The sequence below is a fragment of the Mugil cephalus genome, chromosome 15, assembly GCF_022458985.1.
Source record: "Mugil cephalus isolate CIBA_MC_2020 chromosome 15, CIBA_Mcephalus_1.1, whole genome shotgun sequence".
In the NCBI taxonomy this organism is placed as follows: Eukaryota; Metazoa; Chordata; class Actinopteri; order Mugiliformes; family Mugilidae; genus Mugil; species Mugil cephalus.
Window position 1 is genome coordinate 12,390,808 of NC_061784.1, and position 17,935 is coordinate 12,408,742.

Sequence of the window (17,935 nt, forward strand, 5' to 3'; positions counted from 1 at the left end):
GACACGACATTAGTCTGTACACATTTTTCCACCTAAAACGTTACATTCTGTGACTAATGACAACTCTTTGGAAGCATAATGACATCAGTTAAAATATAACTTTAAGCTTCAGGTCCAAAATAAACATTTTTAGTTACGTGCTGTCATAATCAATGACAAATCTCTGACATGATCCATGCCTGTACTTAAACCGGCTGCTGACACAAGGAGTGAAGGTAAAACCCATCCCGTGTGGTTATGAAAAGCCAGACCGACCTGTATGGGGAGTTTTGAGTTTGGAGACGTGCACATTTTCTTCAGAATGAGGTATTCTGGCTGCAGGGCTGAATATTTTTCAAAGTGGAATGAAATGAAAGAAAAAAGAAATAAAAGCTATTTCATCATGTATTAAAAGGTTCTGCATCGGTGGAAATCTTAAAAGTTTATGAGGAAGAGCAGCACATTTTCACCATTATTACATTATTATTACATAGCACTGCAAGTACAGTTCCACATAAAACTAAAAGATTTTGATGCCACTATCCAAAAATGCAGTTTCCCCAACTTTAGGTCTGTATAAGCAGAGGCGAGTTTAGGTATGGGCTCGAAATCTGACCATTTAATTTGTGTGATCGGCTTTTATAACGACCTCCGCACGATGTCCCGTCAGTTTTTTATTTCACATTGTCGGTTCAAGTTGTCGCACTCCCACTTTCTGATGACTGGGCATTAAATTCTGCTTGCTGGGAAAAAATACCGTGGTCACAGTGTCAGTGGGAGATGTGGACGGTGCTGATCTAATGAGCAGGTTGATTTCAGGTGGGGAGCAGAAGAGAGTGGGGAACTACGGCAGACCTCTACAGGAGGCTGCTATTTAAAATACCACACCACAAAATACTGTCAAATAAACCAATAACCAAAAAAAAAAAAAAAAAAAAAAACTCCAGCTTCCTTCTGCCATTCAAAGAAAGACATGTTCTTGACCATCCAGAGGACATAGTTACAGAAAATGAATGAATCATTAATTCATTCTCCTCTTAACATAGGACCAGGATTTTCTGACTTGTGTTAAATAAAGCAGTGTGTACACCATCAAGGTGAATTAGTCTTCACTCTTGATAATGTGGTGATTCTCCACTATCAAATTAACACCTCCGAGAAGAAGAGGTCAAAGCCATCAGGTTAAGTTTGCTGCTTAACAAGCTAGAACCGCCTCTGTGTACAAGACCGGCAATGCAAAATGTAAAATAATCATAATGTGAAGCCTATACTGAGTTATTTGCATATTTTGCATTTTATTTGGTGATGTGAAGTCACATTATGTTCTAATGTTCTGCACAGTTTCAGATTTCCTATAGAGGTACACAGCGCCAGATATGTACCCATCTTCCTGCTCTGCTACAGCTCGCTCCCACTCTTCCACCTCAGTGACTTGTACACAAGTCCACAACCCCTCTTCCTCCATCTTCCTCAGCTCACATTCAAGGGCAGCTTTGTATCCCTGGTTATCAAGGTTACTTCTGGTTGTCATGCAAACGTAGCCACCTAGTGGAAGAAAAGCAACAGTGGCGTTTAGAGCTTTCCTGCAGTGAAGTTGGCAAATACTGATTCACAACCAATCAAAACTAAAGTGAAATTGAGACATCCGACCAAAAACAAACAAACAAACAAAACTTTAAAAAAAATATTCTCACCTGGTTTGGTAGACTTGCACAGGTCTCTGACTACACCAACAGGGACCTGGCCAACACTCAGCGCTCCAACAATCACAACCACATCAAAAGAGCCTTCTGCAAGAGATGACAAGTTTCGGTTTCAGTTAAAATCCAGATATATCTTAATATATCTCATATCTAAAAGAGACCTCAAGCACAGGTGTAACACATACAGCCCGCAGGCCACAAGCGGCCGGCCAGAGGGTCTAATCTGGCCCTGCAGCAATTTGCAAATTACATAGACGACAATTTTATAATGAAATATAAAGTACTATTGCTAATTTGGCCACTGTTTTAGTAAGAGAGGCGGAAAGAACGCAATACGGGGACTCAGGACGAAACGGCAGAGAGCAATTTGCCCAAATTGCACTTATTTTTCTTTAGAAATTTGACCTTTTTTTTTTTTTTAAAGGAAATGTAAACATAAGGTGGCTGAGCCGCGGTCCATTATCAAAAGCATCAGCCACAACTCCTACAACTCAAAGTTGATCATGGACAAGACAATATGAGGCAACACCACCCCATTTTCTGACTACCTCTAAGCCACAAAGTTAAACCATCACTGAAATGCAAGATAATCAGCAGCAGGCAGTGGCCAACTAAAGACACACAAATACAGGGGAAAATCCTTCCCTGAGCACTGACTACATTTCAGCGATCACTGGTTGAACTTATAAAGATTTATTCACCCCACTGGACAGGCAGCAGATCCTCTCCCAGCAAGGACTGCTTCAAGTCCTGGTACAATGCGGTCCCTTTGGCTATCTCCAACATAGCCTGGCTTCCGTCGACACCAACAAAATGCTGAAATCCATGCTTCTTCATCTGTACATCAGAGACGGACTAGACGTCAACGCGGACAAATGACTAAATGAAGAGAAGAATTAAGGGCTGCTGTGTCAAGACTGTTAATTTGGAGTTCATCGGTTTAGGAATTTGCTGTCTATTTGTTTTCACCTGTTTGGCCACCAGTCCTGTACCACAGGCCACATCCAACACGATGGCTGCTTCTCGCTCGCCACTGAAATAGGATGAAATGCAGTTTGCTGCCAGACTTGGCGCACGGTACTCCAGAACGGCCACGTCCTATTCCACATTACAAGATGAAGTCAACATTAAAAATAAACCACAAATGTTGTGAGAACTGTACATTATCATCCATCTTACTGTATCTCACCTGGTCATAGTTCTCTGCCCAGGAGTTGTAAAAGCCCACCTTTGCTCTTGGAGTGGCACTTTTATGAGCAGACAAAATGACTGCTTTAACATTTTCAAACGCGTTACCGACCGCTGACATTTTCAGACCTGTTCAGAGAGAACAAAAAAACCCATATAATCAAGCCACGATAATAAAAATAGATCATTTATTACAAAATGTGTGTGCAGGGAACTTACAAATCGCTATGCTTATATGTTAAGTGACCCCTCATCTTGCTCCAAGATGCTGATTACTTTTTAGTTTTCATTACAGTGGATATCATTTGTGGCCGAGCTGAAGTGATAATCAGGCTGATGCAGTAGATTTAAGACGATCAATCAGACACCACGGATGAGGGTCTGCAGATTTATTTCACGTTAAAACAGAGCAGCAGGCTCTCTCCAACTCACACTTAAGGGCTGATTTGGTTTAAAGCGTACATTAACAACAATGCAGCATATATGTTTCAGGTGAGAGTCCCTGATTGAAAGCCCCTGCACTACATAGGAACAACACACGTGTTACATAGACCCCAAAATTAAAATGTACAACAGCTAACACAAAGAATAAGATTAGAATGTACCATAGGGTTTTGAGGATGTCCCCATGCATTCACTCATACATTCACTCAGTCACAGTGAAACCAGATTAATTCTAGGGAACAACTAGTCATTTGGGTTCATACGTGACTGAAATGAGTAATCAAAAATAGTCAAATTCATTGGCAGCATTGGCTCCCCAAACCATTGTATTAATAGAATATGGGAACATTAGTGATATTAAAAATGAGGGTACAACGGAAGCCGCTGTTAAGTTTTCTATCTTACAGCTACTATTGATAAATTATAACTCAGTTACACGTTTTGGCAGCATGGTCTCGCTTGAATTATTCTACGATTATAATAAAGCCTGCAGCTACAACTATTTAACACTGCACAACACACGAACTTGTAGACAGAGTTACCAATAGTAGACTTATTGGCTGCTACTACGACTTTCTTTCTCCTCTGACGTCCACATCCATATGGCAACAAACTGGAACAGGAAGTACTACTGTGGTGCATTCCAATTCAGTAAAGACTGTCGGAGGACTTAAACTCCATCATACTTATATGCCAATTACGAAACAAAACAGCTTTTCCTTCTCAACTGCTGAGAGACCTTCATCTTCTTTTACTTTTTTTTTAGTCAGAAAACGTCTGTCACAATGTCCCGACAGTGTCATTCACGGTCACCCCATTATCCACCCTAAACGTCTGTAAAACTCAATATTTCCGACACTCATTGAATAGGGCATACGGGATTTGAAATTCCTGCACATGCGCAGTGGCGTTGTCCAGAGCTGCTGTTCGTGTTCCCACCTGTAGAGTGATTGGGAGTCAAAACAAAAATCTTCTGGAAAGTCGACCTGATTTTTAACAGCAAGCTAACCAGCTAAAGCACGTAGCAGCCGATAGGGTTAGCAAACATGTTTCCAAGCGTTATTTGAAGGAGCTTTAATATCTTATAGGTCATTTAAACTCGGTATATTTCACCATGGAGGTCTCTCAAAAGTTCCGATATTTCTACAACTTGTTTTGGTCCGTTTTCGTGGCATAGCTGGAAAGCTAAAGCTGTTTAGTGAAATAAGTTAGCTTAGCATTGACCACACACAAAAGCCCAGCCTCTTCTGAGCCTTGTTGGACGCCACAAGTTTGAAACTTTGCTCCCTGGTAATGAGCCTCATTTACATTACAAATGCTTGTTGTCCTCAACAAAGACGTAACTTTTTTTTGTTCTGTTAAACCGCATGTAAAAGTTGTCATTATTGTAGCTTGATAGCTCAGAAATAGCATCCAGTAACACTTTACGTTCTTGTCATTTTTGATTGTATTCAGATGTGCTATTTAAGTAACAAGGTGTATCTATTTTATTACTAAAATGTCTTTTCCCTGAATCAGTTTTTGTTATTTTCCCACAGGTTCCTCCTTCCTTCATCCATCATGTCTATCCTAGGATTAAAGAAGAAACAGCCCAAGACTTTCAAAGTCAAGGTTATCACTATGGATGCTGAAATGGAGTTCAGCTGTGAGGTATGGATTAAATTATTCTGAGGTTTAAATAAATAAATCTTTCTGTATTTAAAAGTAACATATATAATAACATATATAGTAACATGTCAATTGAATAACTGCGATGCTCTTGTTATCGTGGCTCCTGTCATTGGGTGATGTGTTAAAATGGAAAAGTGAAAAAGGTCCAAGTTGTGACCGGGTCAGAGCATCTCCAAAAAATGGCTCCTACTGTTCCCAGTTTGCAGTAATCAGATCAAAAGCGGTGTAGAGATGAAAAGTGGTGAACCATTGACAGCCATCTGCAGTAGTTATGAGCGGCCAAGACTCATTGTTTCTTTCTTTATTATTAGGATCCCTATTAGTAGCATCAGCATCAGCTGTTCATCCTGGGCTCTAATGTACATTTAACATAGACATAAATATTCTTATGCACATAATTTATCCCTTCACTCATTTTCCACACTCAAATTTTATTCCATACTTCAGTTCTAACTTAAATATTGTAATATAAATACACAAATAATCACATTAATAAACATAACTTACTATTGGTATTTTGACCCTTTGTACACACATTAAATCCAAAAAGGATTTACACTGACTACAATTATACCATATGTAGTGGTGGGTATTAGCAATATATTCACGATATGATACGTATCATGATACTTGAGTCACGCTATGATACATTATTGTATTATATTATTGCAATATTCTACATGGTTCACAGAAATTTTAAGTGCAGCTTAAAACACATCAGATGTCAGTGATAATTCATTGGACAAATTGAGTCAACAAACAATATTGATCCAAATGGTCCATTTCCAATTCATTGCATTTGTACAGAAAATGTGATGGCGGAGGTGTGGCTTTTCTTTTTCGATATATTGCCATATCAATATTTTTTCCCAACCCTAGTGATATGAAATATGTTAAATCATAATGCATTCTATACTAAAAGATACCATTTTAACTGCATTTTGAACCTATCTTCATTACTTACTCATAAGCAACATGAACTGGCAGAGAATTCCCGCCAACCACAGCTCTGTACAGAACTGTCCTCTGTATTGTTGCATGTATAGAGCAAAGACTGACCCATGTGGTGTGATCCAGTAGAGAAATTGCTGTATCTGATAGAAAGGTTTGGAGAGACCGTCATTGTTATTCACTCCACTGGTTAGTGGTTTTAATGTTGTGGCTGATCAGTGTATAATCATATTTTCATGTATAATCAGCCAACTCGGACTCATGAGCAAGAACACACTGATAATTGTCCAGAAACATCCTTGCATGTTTATTAGATTTGCTTGTTTTGATGTGCGCCTTTTCACAAGCTCTAGTGTCCATGTGGTAAAAGGTGAAAAGAGGATAAGAGAAAACATATTTATTGAAACATGTCATACTTGGAATAGCATCAGTCGGGGTTTTCCCAGAAAACCGTTTTTAGCAGAGATATTTATATGTTTTATATATTGCGATAAATTTAGGTCGTGAAGGGCAGTTTTAAGAATATCTGCTCTCAGCAGATCTCTCTCATGAGCTGTGTGAAATTGAGCCCATTGTTTTTTCCTGAAGGATCATATTTTATCTCTTGAAAACAAACGTCACCCACCTTCACTATAAATTACAATGTGCCACGTTTGCTGATTTACTTTATACAGAAACTTTATACACTGACAGAAAATAGGTTTGAGTATCTTAACTCACTGGTGCTACTCATTGTTGTTCTCAGGTAAAGTGGAAAGGCAAAGATTTGTTTGACCTGGTCTGTCGCACTGTTGGACTGAGGGAGACCTGGTTCTTCGGGCTCAGGTACACAGTGAAAGACACCTATGCCTGGCTGAAACCAGAGAAACGGGTGAGTGAAGTTATTTAATGTTGCTTCGGAAATGATTTGACTGTTTAAACTGTTGACATATTATCATTATTAATGAACTGCACTTATTGTGCTTTAGTGAGAGTCTCCTGAACAACTTTCTTTTACTCTTTTTCTGATTTTTATTTGTGCATCAAGGTCTTGGACCAGGAGGTTCCCAAGGACTCGCCGATAACATTTCATTTCTTGGCTAAATTCTTCCCAGAAAAAGTAGAAGAGGAACTGGTCCAAGAAATTACTCAGCACCTCTTCTTCTTACAGGTAGTAAAAATAACTTTGGACCTAATTTATTCGTACAAACCTATTTAAGCAATTTTGCCGGTGGCTTCAATTTTTCTTGTTGGTAGAATTCAGTCTGTGCTTAAAAAAAAACTTTCTCGTGGCTCACAACAATTTCACACATTTGAAACTCTGGCTTAGGTGAAAAAACAGATATTAGATGAAGAGATATTCTGTTCCCCTGAAGCCTCCGTTCTGCTGGCATCGTATGCTGTCCAAGCCAAGGTAGGAAAGCTTTGCAAATCTAAATGTCCTTGCTTTTGTAGTGAGGCAGACGTTCCTGTATCTCCAAACGTATTGTTCATCCGAGTGCATTGATTGTTTCTTGAGTTCTGATTTTCATCCTTGAAATAAAACACAGTGCAACTTTATTACACCGCGTATCTTTTTGTTGCTATTTAACATTTTTGCAAGGTGCCATATTTATTTATTTTCTTGCGTACTTGTTTTCACAGTACGGGGACTATGACCCAAACTTCCACAAGCCTGGTTTCCTGGCACAAGATGAGCTTTTGCCAAAAAGAGTAAGTGGGAAGTGCTGTTTGTGTGAAACAGCTTTTTCATTTGGGCTATTTTCCTTTTGGAATAGGTCATTTTTTTAATGTGCTCTTGTGTCTCTATCACAGGTTCTGATGCAGTACCAGATGACACCTGACATGTGGGAAGAAAAGATCACCGCTTGGTACGCCGAGCACAGAGGCATCGCCAGGTAGTACTGACCCCAGAGGGAAGCTGTAATGCAGCATGTGATGACGAATGAACAACCTTTACGGTAGATGTACTTTAAATTTGAAAATTCATCACAGTGTCGCGTCCCTTTTCTTCCTTTCATCCAGGGATGAAGCTGAGATGGAATACCTCAAGATTGCTCAGGACCTTGAGATGTACGGTGTCAGCTACTTTGCCATTACTGTGAGTGTAAAAGATTGTGACTTGATATTCTGTTAATGTGATTAAACTTTGACTAGTGCAATCGAATGATTACTGTCATGTCACAATTCTTTTTTCACGTCACATTGACAGCAAAATAAGAGAGACACAGACCTGTTACTTGGCGTGGACGCCCAGGGTCTCCACATCTACAATCCCAACAACAAACTCAACCCCAACAAGTCTTTTCCCTGGAGTGGCATCCGTAACATCTCGTACAGCGAAAAGGAGGTAAGTGAAAGCAGAAGTGTCTTAGGCTGGACTTTCACTGAAAATAGAGAAGAGGGGTGTTGTGTGTAGGAGGCAGAGGAATGGCAAAAATCCATGTTTTCGTCTGGACATTGAAATATGTGGACAAGGAAATGCAGTCACAGCTGCTGTGGTCTGTATCTTTATATGACATACATGAAGGCATAAATCTGGCTTCTTTCGGTTTGAACAAGCCATCTGACTGGATGCAAACTACACGCCCATAATGATATTGACAAAGTTATCATCAATCGGCTATCGGAGCAAATTTACTTGGTTGCTGAATAAACAGACAGCCAGGGAAGGCCGTCCTGCCCCGATAAGCAAATCCACTGTGAGAGCTCACCCAGTTTTTTTCAACACCTCTGAAGTGCTCTTTTTGAAACCAGATAAGCATGGTCAACACTGAATGACCATGAGGAAAAAGTCTGGTCTTATTCTCAAATCAAATCAAGCTGTATTGTTATTATCACATACATACAACTGTAATGCAGACAAATCTGTGCAAACTTAGCAAAATAGACAAAAGACTCAAATTAGTTAAAAGACTTGGTTAAAATAAGTAACGTGCATGGTGTATGGTGTCCTTCCCAGATCAGATCATCAGTTTACCAGTCTAATGCCATGTGGGGAAAAAAAAACTGTTGAGTTGTCTGCTAGTCCTGCTCTTGATGTCCTGGTACAGTTTGCCTGACAGTAGCAGGAGAAAGACGTCATTTAGAGGATGAGAGATATTCCGCTCTTGAACTCTCTGCTGGGCCTGTTTCACGATTGTGGTGGTGTTTGCTGAGAGATGAACTACGAGGAGCTTGATGATGCTCAGTCTCTCTACTGTAGAACCACTCAGTGCGTTTACATGCACGTGAAAAAAACGAATTATTGCCTTTATCAAACTATAACAGGAGAATTTAAGTGTATGTAAACACGGAGTTCTCATTATCCGATTGAGACACCCAGATAATGCGATTGAATCAGAGTTTTAATCGGATAATGCGTGTGCGCATGCTCGACAACCACTGCGCTGGCGTGTGACCCAGGAACAAAAACGTCCAAGAAAGCCGATCGCAGAAGAAGAGAAACGGAGCCGTCTGAGGGATAGCGCGGATCTTACCTGCACCAGAAGTAGTGCGAATATTACGTACAAGATTAAAAAATGTACTATTATCCTTCTGGTTGTTGTTTGAAATGCAGGTCTGCTGCATGAACGACTCTTGTTTATTATGTCACGTAATAGGTCACCCAGAAATCGGGCTGTATTAACGTGGTATTATCCCGCTGAAAAGACACGTATCGCCACCTAGTGTGGAGGAGGAGAACAATTATTCGATTTTCTTGCGCTGCATGTAAACTGGGACAAGGACTGTAGTGAGAAAGTCGAATTTTGAGCATAGCTCGATTAAGCTCTGGATGAAACGCACTGAGTGATGTAGAGGGTTATTTGCTCAGGTAAACGATCATCTCGTTTGTTTTGTCTGCATTGTGCACCATGTTGTTGTCTCTGCACCAGCCCTCAAGATGTTTCACCTCTTTCCTCTTACATTACCTCCTCATTTCCACGGATGAGTCCCACTACTGTGGTATCATCTGCATACGTGATGATCAGGTTCTTCTCCTGACTCGAAGTCTTGAGTGAGCAGTGTAAACGGTAATGGACTGAGTACACAACCTTGGGGTGAACCAGTGCTAAGCGTAATTGTGTTGGAGCCGTTACTCCCAATGTGAACTGACTGTGGTCTTTGCATCAATAAGTGTTGATGTTACGGCAGGTGGGAGTGTTCAGGCCGCGTAGAACCAGTTTCTCAACGACTTCTTCCCACAACCATCACAATGCACGTGGGTTTGTTGAATCAAACATGTGACTGTGTTTTCTAGTCCAGTTATCGAAGGTTTATCTTGATTTTGAGTTTCCTGCTGGCAACCATGAATTGACCTTTGTGGAAATGCATCTATTTTGTGAAACCCTCTGTCTTTCAGCGCAATATTTTCAGTCAGACTAAACTATTGTCAAGGCTTCAAAAGTGAACTGACAGCTGAATATGGTCCATTGTTGCAGTTTACAATCAAACCCCTGGACAAGAAGACGGATGTTTTCAAGTTCTACTCATCTCAGCTGCGTGTCAACAAGCTGGTCGGTTTGCCTTTTTATCCGTATAAATGTTTAACTAAGATGCATAGGATCTGAGTGACGTAATGTATTCCTGCTTTCTATCATCTAACTCTCTAGATTCTGCAGTTGTGCATCGGGAACCATGATCTATTCATGAGGAGGAGGAAGGTGGACTCGATTGAAGTGCAGCAGATGAAGGCTCAGGCCAAAGAGGAGAAAGCTCGCAAGAAGGTTAGTATCCTCTCAGCTCGAGTGGAGCAATGACAGCGTCAGATCGGACTGAATGCGAACAGTGGGCCGTTTTATTAGATCACGGTTGCCTTTAACCGGGTTTCTTGGCCTCCGTCTAGATGGAGCGTCAGATCCTGGCACGGGAAAAGCAGATGAGGGAGGACGCGGAGCGTGCAAAAGAGGAGATGGAGCGAAGACTTTTCCAGCTGCAAGATGAGGCCCGACTGGCCAACGAGGCACTGGTGAGAGCCTTCATCCTTGAGATGAGATAAACGTTGAGCCTTCCAAACTTGAGCTTCTGTTTGGCCAGATGGCTTCACATTCTTGTTACGTGACAGAAATGGTGATAGAAAATGTCTCAAGAAAAATATAAGCACTGTGTCATTTTAACTGACAGAAAAAAAAAATGCATTATGTCGCGTACATTACAGGGACAGATTGTTCCAGCGAGTCCTTAAGTCTACTGCAATTTATCTACAGCTTTGTAAAGATGTTACATTTTCATTTTGCCCAGCTGCGCTCTGAGGAGACGGCAGACCTGCTGGCGGAGAAGGCGCAGATTGCCGAGGAGGAAGCCAAGCTGTTGGCTCACAAGGCTGCAGAAGCTGAGCAGGAGAGGCAGAGGTTAGAGGTCACAGCCATGAAGACGAAGGAGGAGAAAAGACTGATGGAGCAGAAGATGAGGGAGGCGGAACAGCTGGCTGTAAAACTGGTGGAGCAGTCTGAGCGCAGGTATGAAACAGTCTTGGTGCCGCTACATCCACGGCAGCTTCGCTCTTTGTAACAGTCGTCTTAATGTTTAATAGTTGGGTTTAAACCTGTGTCGTCAGGACCAAAGATACACGAAACCTTATAAGCTTCGGTTTTAAACTGCACCTAATGCTGTATCTCAACTGATTTTGCATGAAATTACTCAACATTGTTTATTATAATCCTTGTAACGCACATTCATTAGGACGGATGTGTCACTGATCAGTGTATTAGTTTCTAAAAGTAATTCTACCATGTGTAGTGGATTCAGGAAGTATTCAGACCCATTTGCTTTCCACAGAGTTTGCTCTATTGATTCACACTCTACACCCATCTTTTTCAAATGGAATAAAAGTCAAAAGAGAAAGTATTTAGAAGTGTTGCTGCGGTGCAATAAATTGTGGTCAGATGCATCCTGTTTAATAATCCTTGAGGTATGTCTTGAACTTGACTGGAGTCCAGCTGCTGCAGACTGAATCGATTGGATGTAGTTAGAACTAAGCACCTGTGCATAGACTCACTAAGTGCCAAGGTTCACTTTATCAGGACAAGATGGACATCAATAAATTAATACGTTACAAAATCCAAGCTCTTACAGTTTTGTAAGCTGTTCCCTGTTTTCCCCTTTCTAACTGAGTAACTCCAAAACGAGTCCATTAGTTCAATTGCTTTGTGTCAGTTCTGAATCTTCCGATATAAAGATGATTTATATGAGGATTATTTATACTTGCAGCTTCTATCCAGAAAAAGTGAAACGAACTTAACACTCTGCTGATGTGACTGTCTGGTGTTTACCAGACAGTATCGTAAATAATACTGTGACTCCGTCCCGTTATCCTTGAAGTGACCAGATCTCTCGTTCCAGGTTGAAGGAAGCAGATCATCTGAAGCAGGACCTGACTGAGGCGAAGGACGCAGAGCGGAGAGCAAAGCAGAAGCTGCTGGAGATCACCAAAACAACATACCCTGTACTGTGAAGACGATGCCGCTTCTGTTCTGTGCTCTTCGTGATGCTTTTGTTATTTGTTTCTAAGGATGAATGGAGTCATGTGTTTCACAAACATTCATTTATTTTAATAAATAAAGCCACGATTAGCTGCTTCGCTTTAAAGCTAATTTATGAGCTTAGATTCTGGCTTTTCCACTGTTGGAGACCAATTAGTGATGTTTCAGGTGTTATATTTGGGGAGGATTATTGTTACTGCTCCACAAATTGCCTCATTCGTTTCTCTAAGTTAATGATTTCATGTCTCCCTGAATTTATGTGGCCAGAGAATTTATTTGTCTGTTGGCTTTATTGGGATTAAAAACTTTGCTTAATGTTCTCAGCATACGGTCACATTTTTAAAAGGAAATACTTTCTGCTAGAAAACTTTTGTTGCGTCTGAGTTCATAAAGAGATGAAAACAAATGTTCAAACACCTGCAAGATCAACAAAAGAATGAAAAAAGCAAGAACACTGTAGCTGCTTCCACCAAATGTTTTCTTTCAGTCGTGTCCCGAACTCTTCATCAATCAACCTACTTAATTTTCCTCTGTTTGCTTGGCTTCCAGATCATAGCGGCCTACTCCGCTCCCCCTGCGCCTCCGGAGGCGGCCGACTTTGCCTACGAGGCAACGGCCACTCGTCTAGACTTCAAAGATTCGGACATGAAAAGGTTGTCTATGGAGATCGAGCGAGAGAGGTGAGCTGGAGATTTCATCCCCATGTCTCGCAGCGGCATTTTCAGCCAGACATTTTTTGCGTCCCTGATTTGCTCACGGTTATCTCATCGCAGGCTAGAGTACATGGAAAAAAGCAAACACCTGCAGGACCAGCTCAAGGAGCTGAAGTCAGAAATCGAGTCTCTGAAGCTGGAGGAGCAGCAGCAGCAGGCCGGTCTCTACGGCCTCCACAACGAGGCGAGGGGATACGCCCAAGAGCCTGTCTACGTACCTCACAGCAACGTATGTACAGTGGTGCCACTTCACGCAATCATCTTTGTTTTTCTGTAATAATCCTAAACCTATAATGCAGAATTTAAATGTAAATAAACCTCTATAACATCGAAGCGCTTACACGTCAAGTGCACACATCTCCAACTAAACAGCGGCAGGTAAAATCTCCATCATCTGCATACGTGATGATCAGGTTCTTCACCATGACACAGTTTTAATTTGGGTTTCTGTAGTGATGAACCTGCACTAGTGATATGGTATGGTAGAAAAATGAATGATGAATTTAGCTGTTAGAAATAAACAAATAAATTACAGAAAGCATGCAAGGGACAGAATTGGTTTTGTACCAAATGCGCTAGAAGTAGTATTCATATAACTGCACCTACTTTTCTGAATTTCCAAAACCATTTCCTGTGTTTTTTTTGTTTTTGTTTTTTTGCCGCCTCTGCTTCTTTTGCCAGACTGCTCATACTTGTCTTGTTCCGCAGCGAAACTCTGCGTACATGTCTCAGATGGCCTACTTTGAAGAAGTCTGATCCTCACCCCCCGCGAGATGAAAACGGAGGACACCAACCAATCTGCTCTTTAAACTCGTTAGGTTCCCACTTACTGTACGGAGACGTACATGAAGCATGGCTGTGCGCTTCGGAAAAAGACTCTAAACTCATCCTCGCCAACGGAGGCGCATGTCATCGTGTTACACTGCAGCACCTTCGACATGACTCTTACACACACATATATAAACCACACTGACGTGTGACCTGTATGTAACACTGATTCAGGATATGGTGCTGAGCGCGGACGAATGGTTTTGTGTGGTTTTAAAGGATACGTAGCCTTAAGTTGGTCAGATGTAGAAATATTCCTGCCTTAATGGTGACTTATTGCCTTAAAACCTTTTGGGACAATGATTAAGTTAGAATTATTTACAAAGCAGTTTTAGCTATGTAATTAGATAATCTTTGCTGCAGGCTGGGGGGGAAGCTTATAAATATGGACGACTTTGGTCATTTTCTTTCAAACTAATACAGTTTTTAGATTTAGCGAGCTGTTCTTGAAAGCGGCTTGAAACACTAAAGATAACTATTGAACGGTGGTTTGTAATGTGAAAACTATTCTGGCCATACATTCAACTAGCAGACATGACTCCACTGTTAAAGTTGAAATTTTATTTTTTTTTTTTTACTTCATGAACAGCCTTTATCGATACTGATAGCACCACACAGGTGCCTTTGTTACTTGTCGTGCCTGGTCATGGTAGTTTCTATATATAAAATACAGTTACAAGTTCGAGCTCTGCCATTTCAAGTTTTATTTTTTTTTGCACTCCAGACTGCTGATGTGCCTTGAACTTTTTTTTTTTTTTTTTTGCTATGATGATTTGAGATGCTACGATTTCATTTGGTGTCATTGCGCTCACGTGTCTTAATTAGCATTAGGGTTAACCTTAACTTTTGGAGTTGATATCTTCCCTTGATCCACTGACAGAGCAGCAGATTGATGGCTTTCCTTTCCTTTTCTCTTTGTTTTTTCCTCAGCTCATGCACTTCTCAGGGTTGGTGTTGGAGACAATCACTGCCAGTAGAATCTCATTAAGATATGCATTATAATATACATACTGATGTTTAACCTGGTTGAGTCTAATAGTCATTCACATGTCACTGAACACTTCCCAGCAGTGGATTTCACGTATAAACGGGAGGTTTTATTCTTTTCTCAAAAGGGAGAGGCTGGATGCCAAATGTACTTCCAGAGATTTTACATTGGACCTGCTTATTAGACTGATTTAATCATGGACTGAACAGTGACAAACACTATCCTAGAGTAATGCTAACCTTGGTCTTGTGTAAATGGTATTATGTCAGTTGAAACAAGTGCTTCAGTTTGCTGCTTTAACGTTATTTATTTTTGCTCTAAATCCTCAAATAACATCACCATCACACTTTTTGAGGTCTGTGTTTTGTTGAGGGTGGGGGCCGGGTGGGGGGGCGGGGGTGCGGGGGGTTTGGGGGGGGAGAGGGGGGGTGGGGCGGGACTTGTTATAATGTCAGTGTTTGTTTTATTTTTCCTCTTAAATTCAAGTCCAGTGTTAAAAGAAAGAAATGTAATTTCACATATGGAGCGTTTCGGGGGCTGTGTTTACTCAGACGTGACAAAAATGTTACAATATCACACCCGAGGTTTGTCACTGATTTGTAACCACGAGTTATTTTGTGTACGCCGTTTTTATTACAACAGTGATGATACAACATCGTGTCTGTTTTTCCTGATCTGTGTCCGCGCGGTGTCTCAGTCATTCTTGCTTCAGTAAATCCGTTCCTCCGTCGAGGCCAGACAATCCTCCGACTCTGGATTTTAGTGTCCATTAAATTAAGTCCTTAAGTCCTGAAATATTGGAAACTTGAACAAAGAGGAGTTGTGCTAGAGGCTGTGTGAGTCGGCGAGCTGTGGTGGGTGCGGTCTGTAGATATTCAGGATCAGAAGTCTGTTTAACTAGTGATCACTCATGACTGGAACTTAACGTTTGCGACTGTATCAGGTTCATTTATTTTTATTATGTTCAGGTAAATTACGTACCATATAAAGAAGTACAGTCTGTTGACAACTGAGTCAACCTCTTCGGTACCAGTCTGAAGCAGCTGTGTTTCAAGGACGAAACTGATCTTTCTTTGTTGCCGTACTGTGTCATTGGGCACTACATGCACATTTCCTTCGAAAATCTAATTACTTTTCCTACTTAATACGTTAAACCAAACATAACCAGTATGATGTGCGCATTCTGAATGTTATTACTAAACCAAACACTTGTATAAAATGTCATTTCTAATAATACACTTGATAGAAATTAATTTAAAACATGATTCACCTGATTTTTTTACAATGTATGGACATTAACAAATGTAATTGCATTTTGAGACACAAGGAGAAAATCAAAATGATGCATCCATCTTGAATCCACTTGTTGCCATTTGCATGTAAAGTGTCTCAAACACAGTAGTGTATGTATATTGTAGGACATTATTTTACTATGAAACTAGTTGGCTACTCTATAAATGGATAAAAGGGAGAAGCATTTATTTTTTTGTCTAAAATTTGGATGAACCAATGTTTTTTTTTGTTTGTTTGTTTTTTTGTTTTTTTCCCCTTTCCAACTTCTCTTTTGCACATGGGAAATTACAAACAAGATCAAAAACACGTGCCTGAATCCCAGCAGCAGATTTCTGAACGCCCTGCCACGGGCCCCTTCTCAGAGGGTCGAACCTTCAGAGTTCAGGTTCAGGTGTCTGACCAGATGCAGCTGACGGCAGAAATATGTCACCCTCCGGTGGCCAAATATGTTTTAATGTCTATTGACTGTTGCTACGCATGAACATGAAAGTACAAACAATTTACCTGAATTAATCTCCCAAAATACGATACGTCACCCAGTCTTATTTCAAGGAAACCCGGCCCCGGTCCCAACAGATTTCAGTCTGGATGTGGATCACGATGATTCACATTGGTGGTGACTGGTGGTTGGGACCTTGGCTCTATTCGAGGCTGCGTTTGTGTGTGTCGTTTCTAACTGAACTCATGGCTAGAAATACTTCTAGGAATTTAAAATATCTCAAATTAGCTGCAGCAGTTTGGAAACGTAAAGCAAAATGTTTTTGTGGTAGAGGTGTAACCTTTTTCTCCTCCTCCCTCTGACTTCAAATTGATGATAGGTTGGTGAATTAATCCATATAAAATATATATTGTTAGAAGCAAATCCCAAATAACAAGTAATACATTGGCATACGTGTCAATCTGAACAGTCTTTGAGTCCAATCACAGTTTCAGCATTTTTGTCAGCGCGTGCTGTTCATTTATCCTCCTTTTATATCTAAGTTTGTGATTTAAGTGGTGAAAAATGTGATTCTTGGACTCAATTCAATCATGTGTGTGATATTAAACATGTTTGTACACCTGTGACCACATGTACCACGTTGGCAGTTTTCCACCAGCTTGAGGCGGCTTGTGTTTTCTCAGACCTTGAATCGCCTTCATAAGTTGACGCACTTGCCGTTTTTCCCACTCATTCAGCGAGGCTGGTTTTCGGCGCTGGCATTAAACCGCTGCACCTTTGCGCTAACGTTTGAACGAGAGAATGAGGCTTGTTCTCGGTCTGCTGCTGCTGTCGCTGCTCTGCGAGCGCGGGGCTCTGGGGGAGGCCGGGGGCCTCGGCGTGGTGGACGAGGTCAGCGACTTGCAGAAGACAACTCAAAGAGGTGCGGCGGAGGAACTGGCTGAGCCGCCTACAGAGCCTGACATCTGGGCAGAGGTGTCGGCCCTGAAAGGCACGGTGGCGGAGCTGGGAGTGGAGCTGAAGATCATGAAGGATGGAGTGATGGACACAGACGGGAAGGTGGAGGAGCTGAAAACCGAGCTCACCGTTACCAAAACGCTCTAGGAGAAGCTGCAGGTGGAAGCTTCTGGTGTGTTAATGAGGTCATTTGTGAGCACATTGGATACAGAAAATGATCACGGAAGCTATGTAAAAAGCAAATCTCTTATTTTTCAGTTCAAGCTGAGGAACTGACATCTTTGAAAACTAGAGTGACAACCAGTGAGAGCAGAACGAGCGACCTGGAAGGAAAAATCTCA

General features: G+C 41.1%; 2 protein-coding genes across 3 annotated transcripts; one reads left to right on the top strand and one right to left on the bottom strand.

Moving 5' to 3' along the window:
• Positions 1–1,249: 1,249 nt before the first annotated feature.
• Positions 1,250–3,944, bottom strand: mettl27 (methyltransferase like 27). 2 transcript variants are annotated; one of them, XM_047606711.1, is made up of 6 exons: positions 3,857–3,944; positions 2,872–2,999; positions 2,652–2,780; positions 2,384–2,519; positions 1,674–1,769; positions 1,250–1,524 (listed from the first exon to the last, which is right to left on the bottom strand). In XM_047606711.1, exons 2-6 carry the CDS (start codon positions 2,989–2,991, stop codon positions 1,298–1,300), a joined length of 708 nt encoding a protein of 235 aa, XP_047462667.1. In that variant the 5' UTR covers positions 2,992–2,999; positions 3,857–3,944; the 3' UTR covers positions 1,250–1,297. The 2 variants fall into 2 exon arrangements, with proteins under 2 accessions (XP_047462667.1, XP_047462666.1); XM_047606710.1 differs by lacking the exon at positions 3,857–3,944 and adding an exon at positions 3,090–3,842 and having other exon boundaries at positions 2,384–2,537.
• A 319-nt stretch (positions 3,945–4,263) lies between these two features.
• nf2b (NF2, moesin-ezrin-radixin like (MERLIN) tumor suppressor b) lies at positions 4,264–15,256 on the top strand. Its single transcript, XM_047607988.1, has 17 exons — positions 4,264–4,604; positions 4,853–4,964; positions 6,682–6,807; positions 6,964–7,086; positions 7,246–7,329; positions 7,560–7,628; positions 7,731–7,813; positions 7,941–8,016; positions 8,128–8,265; positions 10,337–10,411; positions 10,508–10,621; positions 10,741–10,863; positions 11,136–11,353; positions 12,237–12,339; positions 12,926–13,056; positions 13,150–13,318; positions 13,798–15,256. Exons 2-17 carry the CDS (start codon positions 4,875–4,877, stop codon positions 13,843–13,845), a joined length of 1,770 nt encoding a protein of 589 aa, XP_047463944.1. The 5' UTR covers positions 4,264–4,604; positions 4,853–4,874; the 3' UTR covers positions 13,846–15,256.
• The last annotated feature ends 2,679 nt before the right edge of the window (positions 15,257–17,935 follow it).

What these genes read in the sequence shown, in the direction of transcription:
- nf2b (XM_047607988.1), top strand. Translation starts at nt 4,875, where the DNA reads ATGTCTATCCTAGGATTAAAGAAGAAACAGCCCAAGACTTTCAAAGTC. An exon ending in GGCTGAAACCAGAGAAACGG is followed by an intron (nt 6,808 to 6,963) that starts GTGAGTGAAGTT and finishes TTGTGCATCAAG; the next exon opens with GTCTTGGACCAGGAGGTTCC. An exon ending in GAGCACAGAGGCATCGCCAG is followed by an intron (nt 7,814 to 7,940) that starts GTAGTACTGACC and finishes CCTTTCATCCAG; the next exon opens with GGATGAAGCTGAGATGGAAT.
- mettl27 (XM_047606710.1), bottom strand. Translation starts at nt 2,991, where the DNA reads ATGTCAGCGGTCGGTAACGCGTTTGAAAATGTTAAAGCAGTCATTTTG. An exon ending in TCTGCTGCCTGTCCAGTGGG is followed by an intron (nt 1,770 to 2,383) that starts GTGAATAAATCT and finishes CATCTCTTGCAG; the next exon opens with AAGGCTCTTTTGATGTGGTT. An exon ending in GTGCAAGTCTACCAAACCAG is followed by an intron (nt 1,525 to 1,673) that starts GTGAGAATATTT and finishes TTCTTCCACTAG; the next exon opens with GTGGCTACGTTTGCATGACA.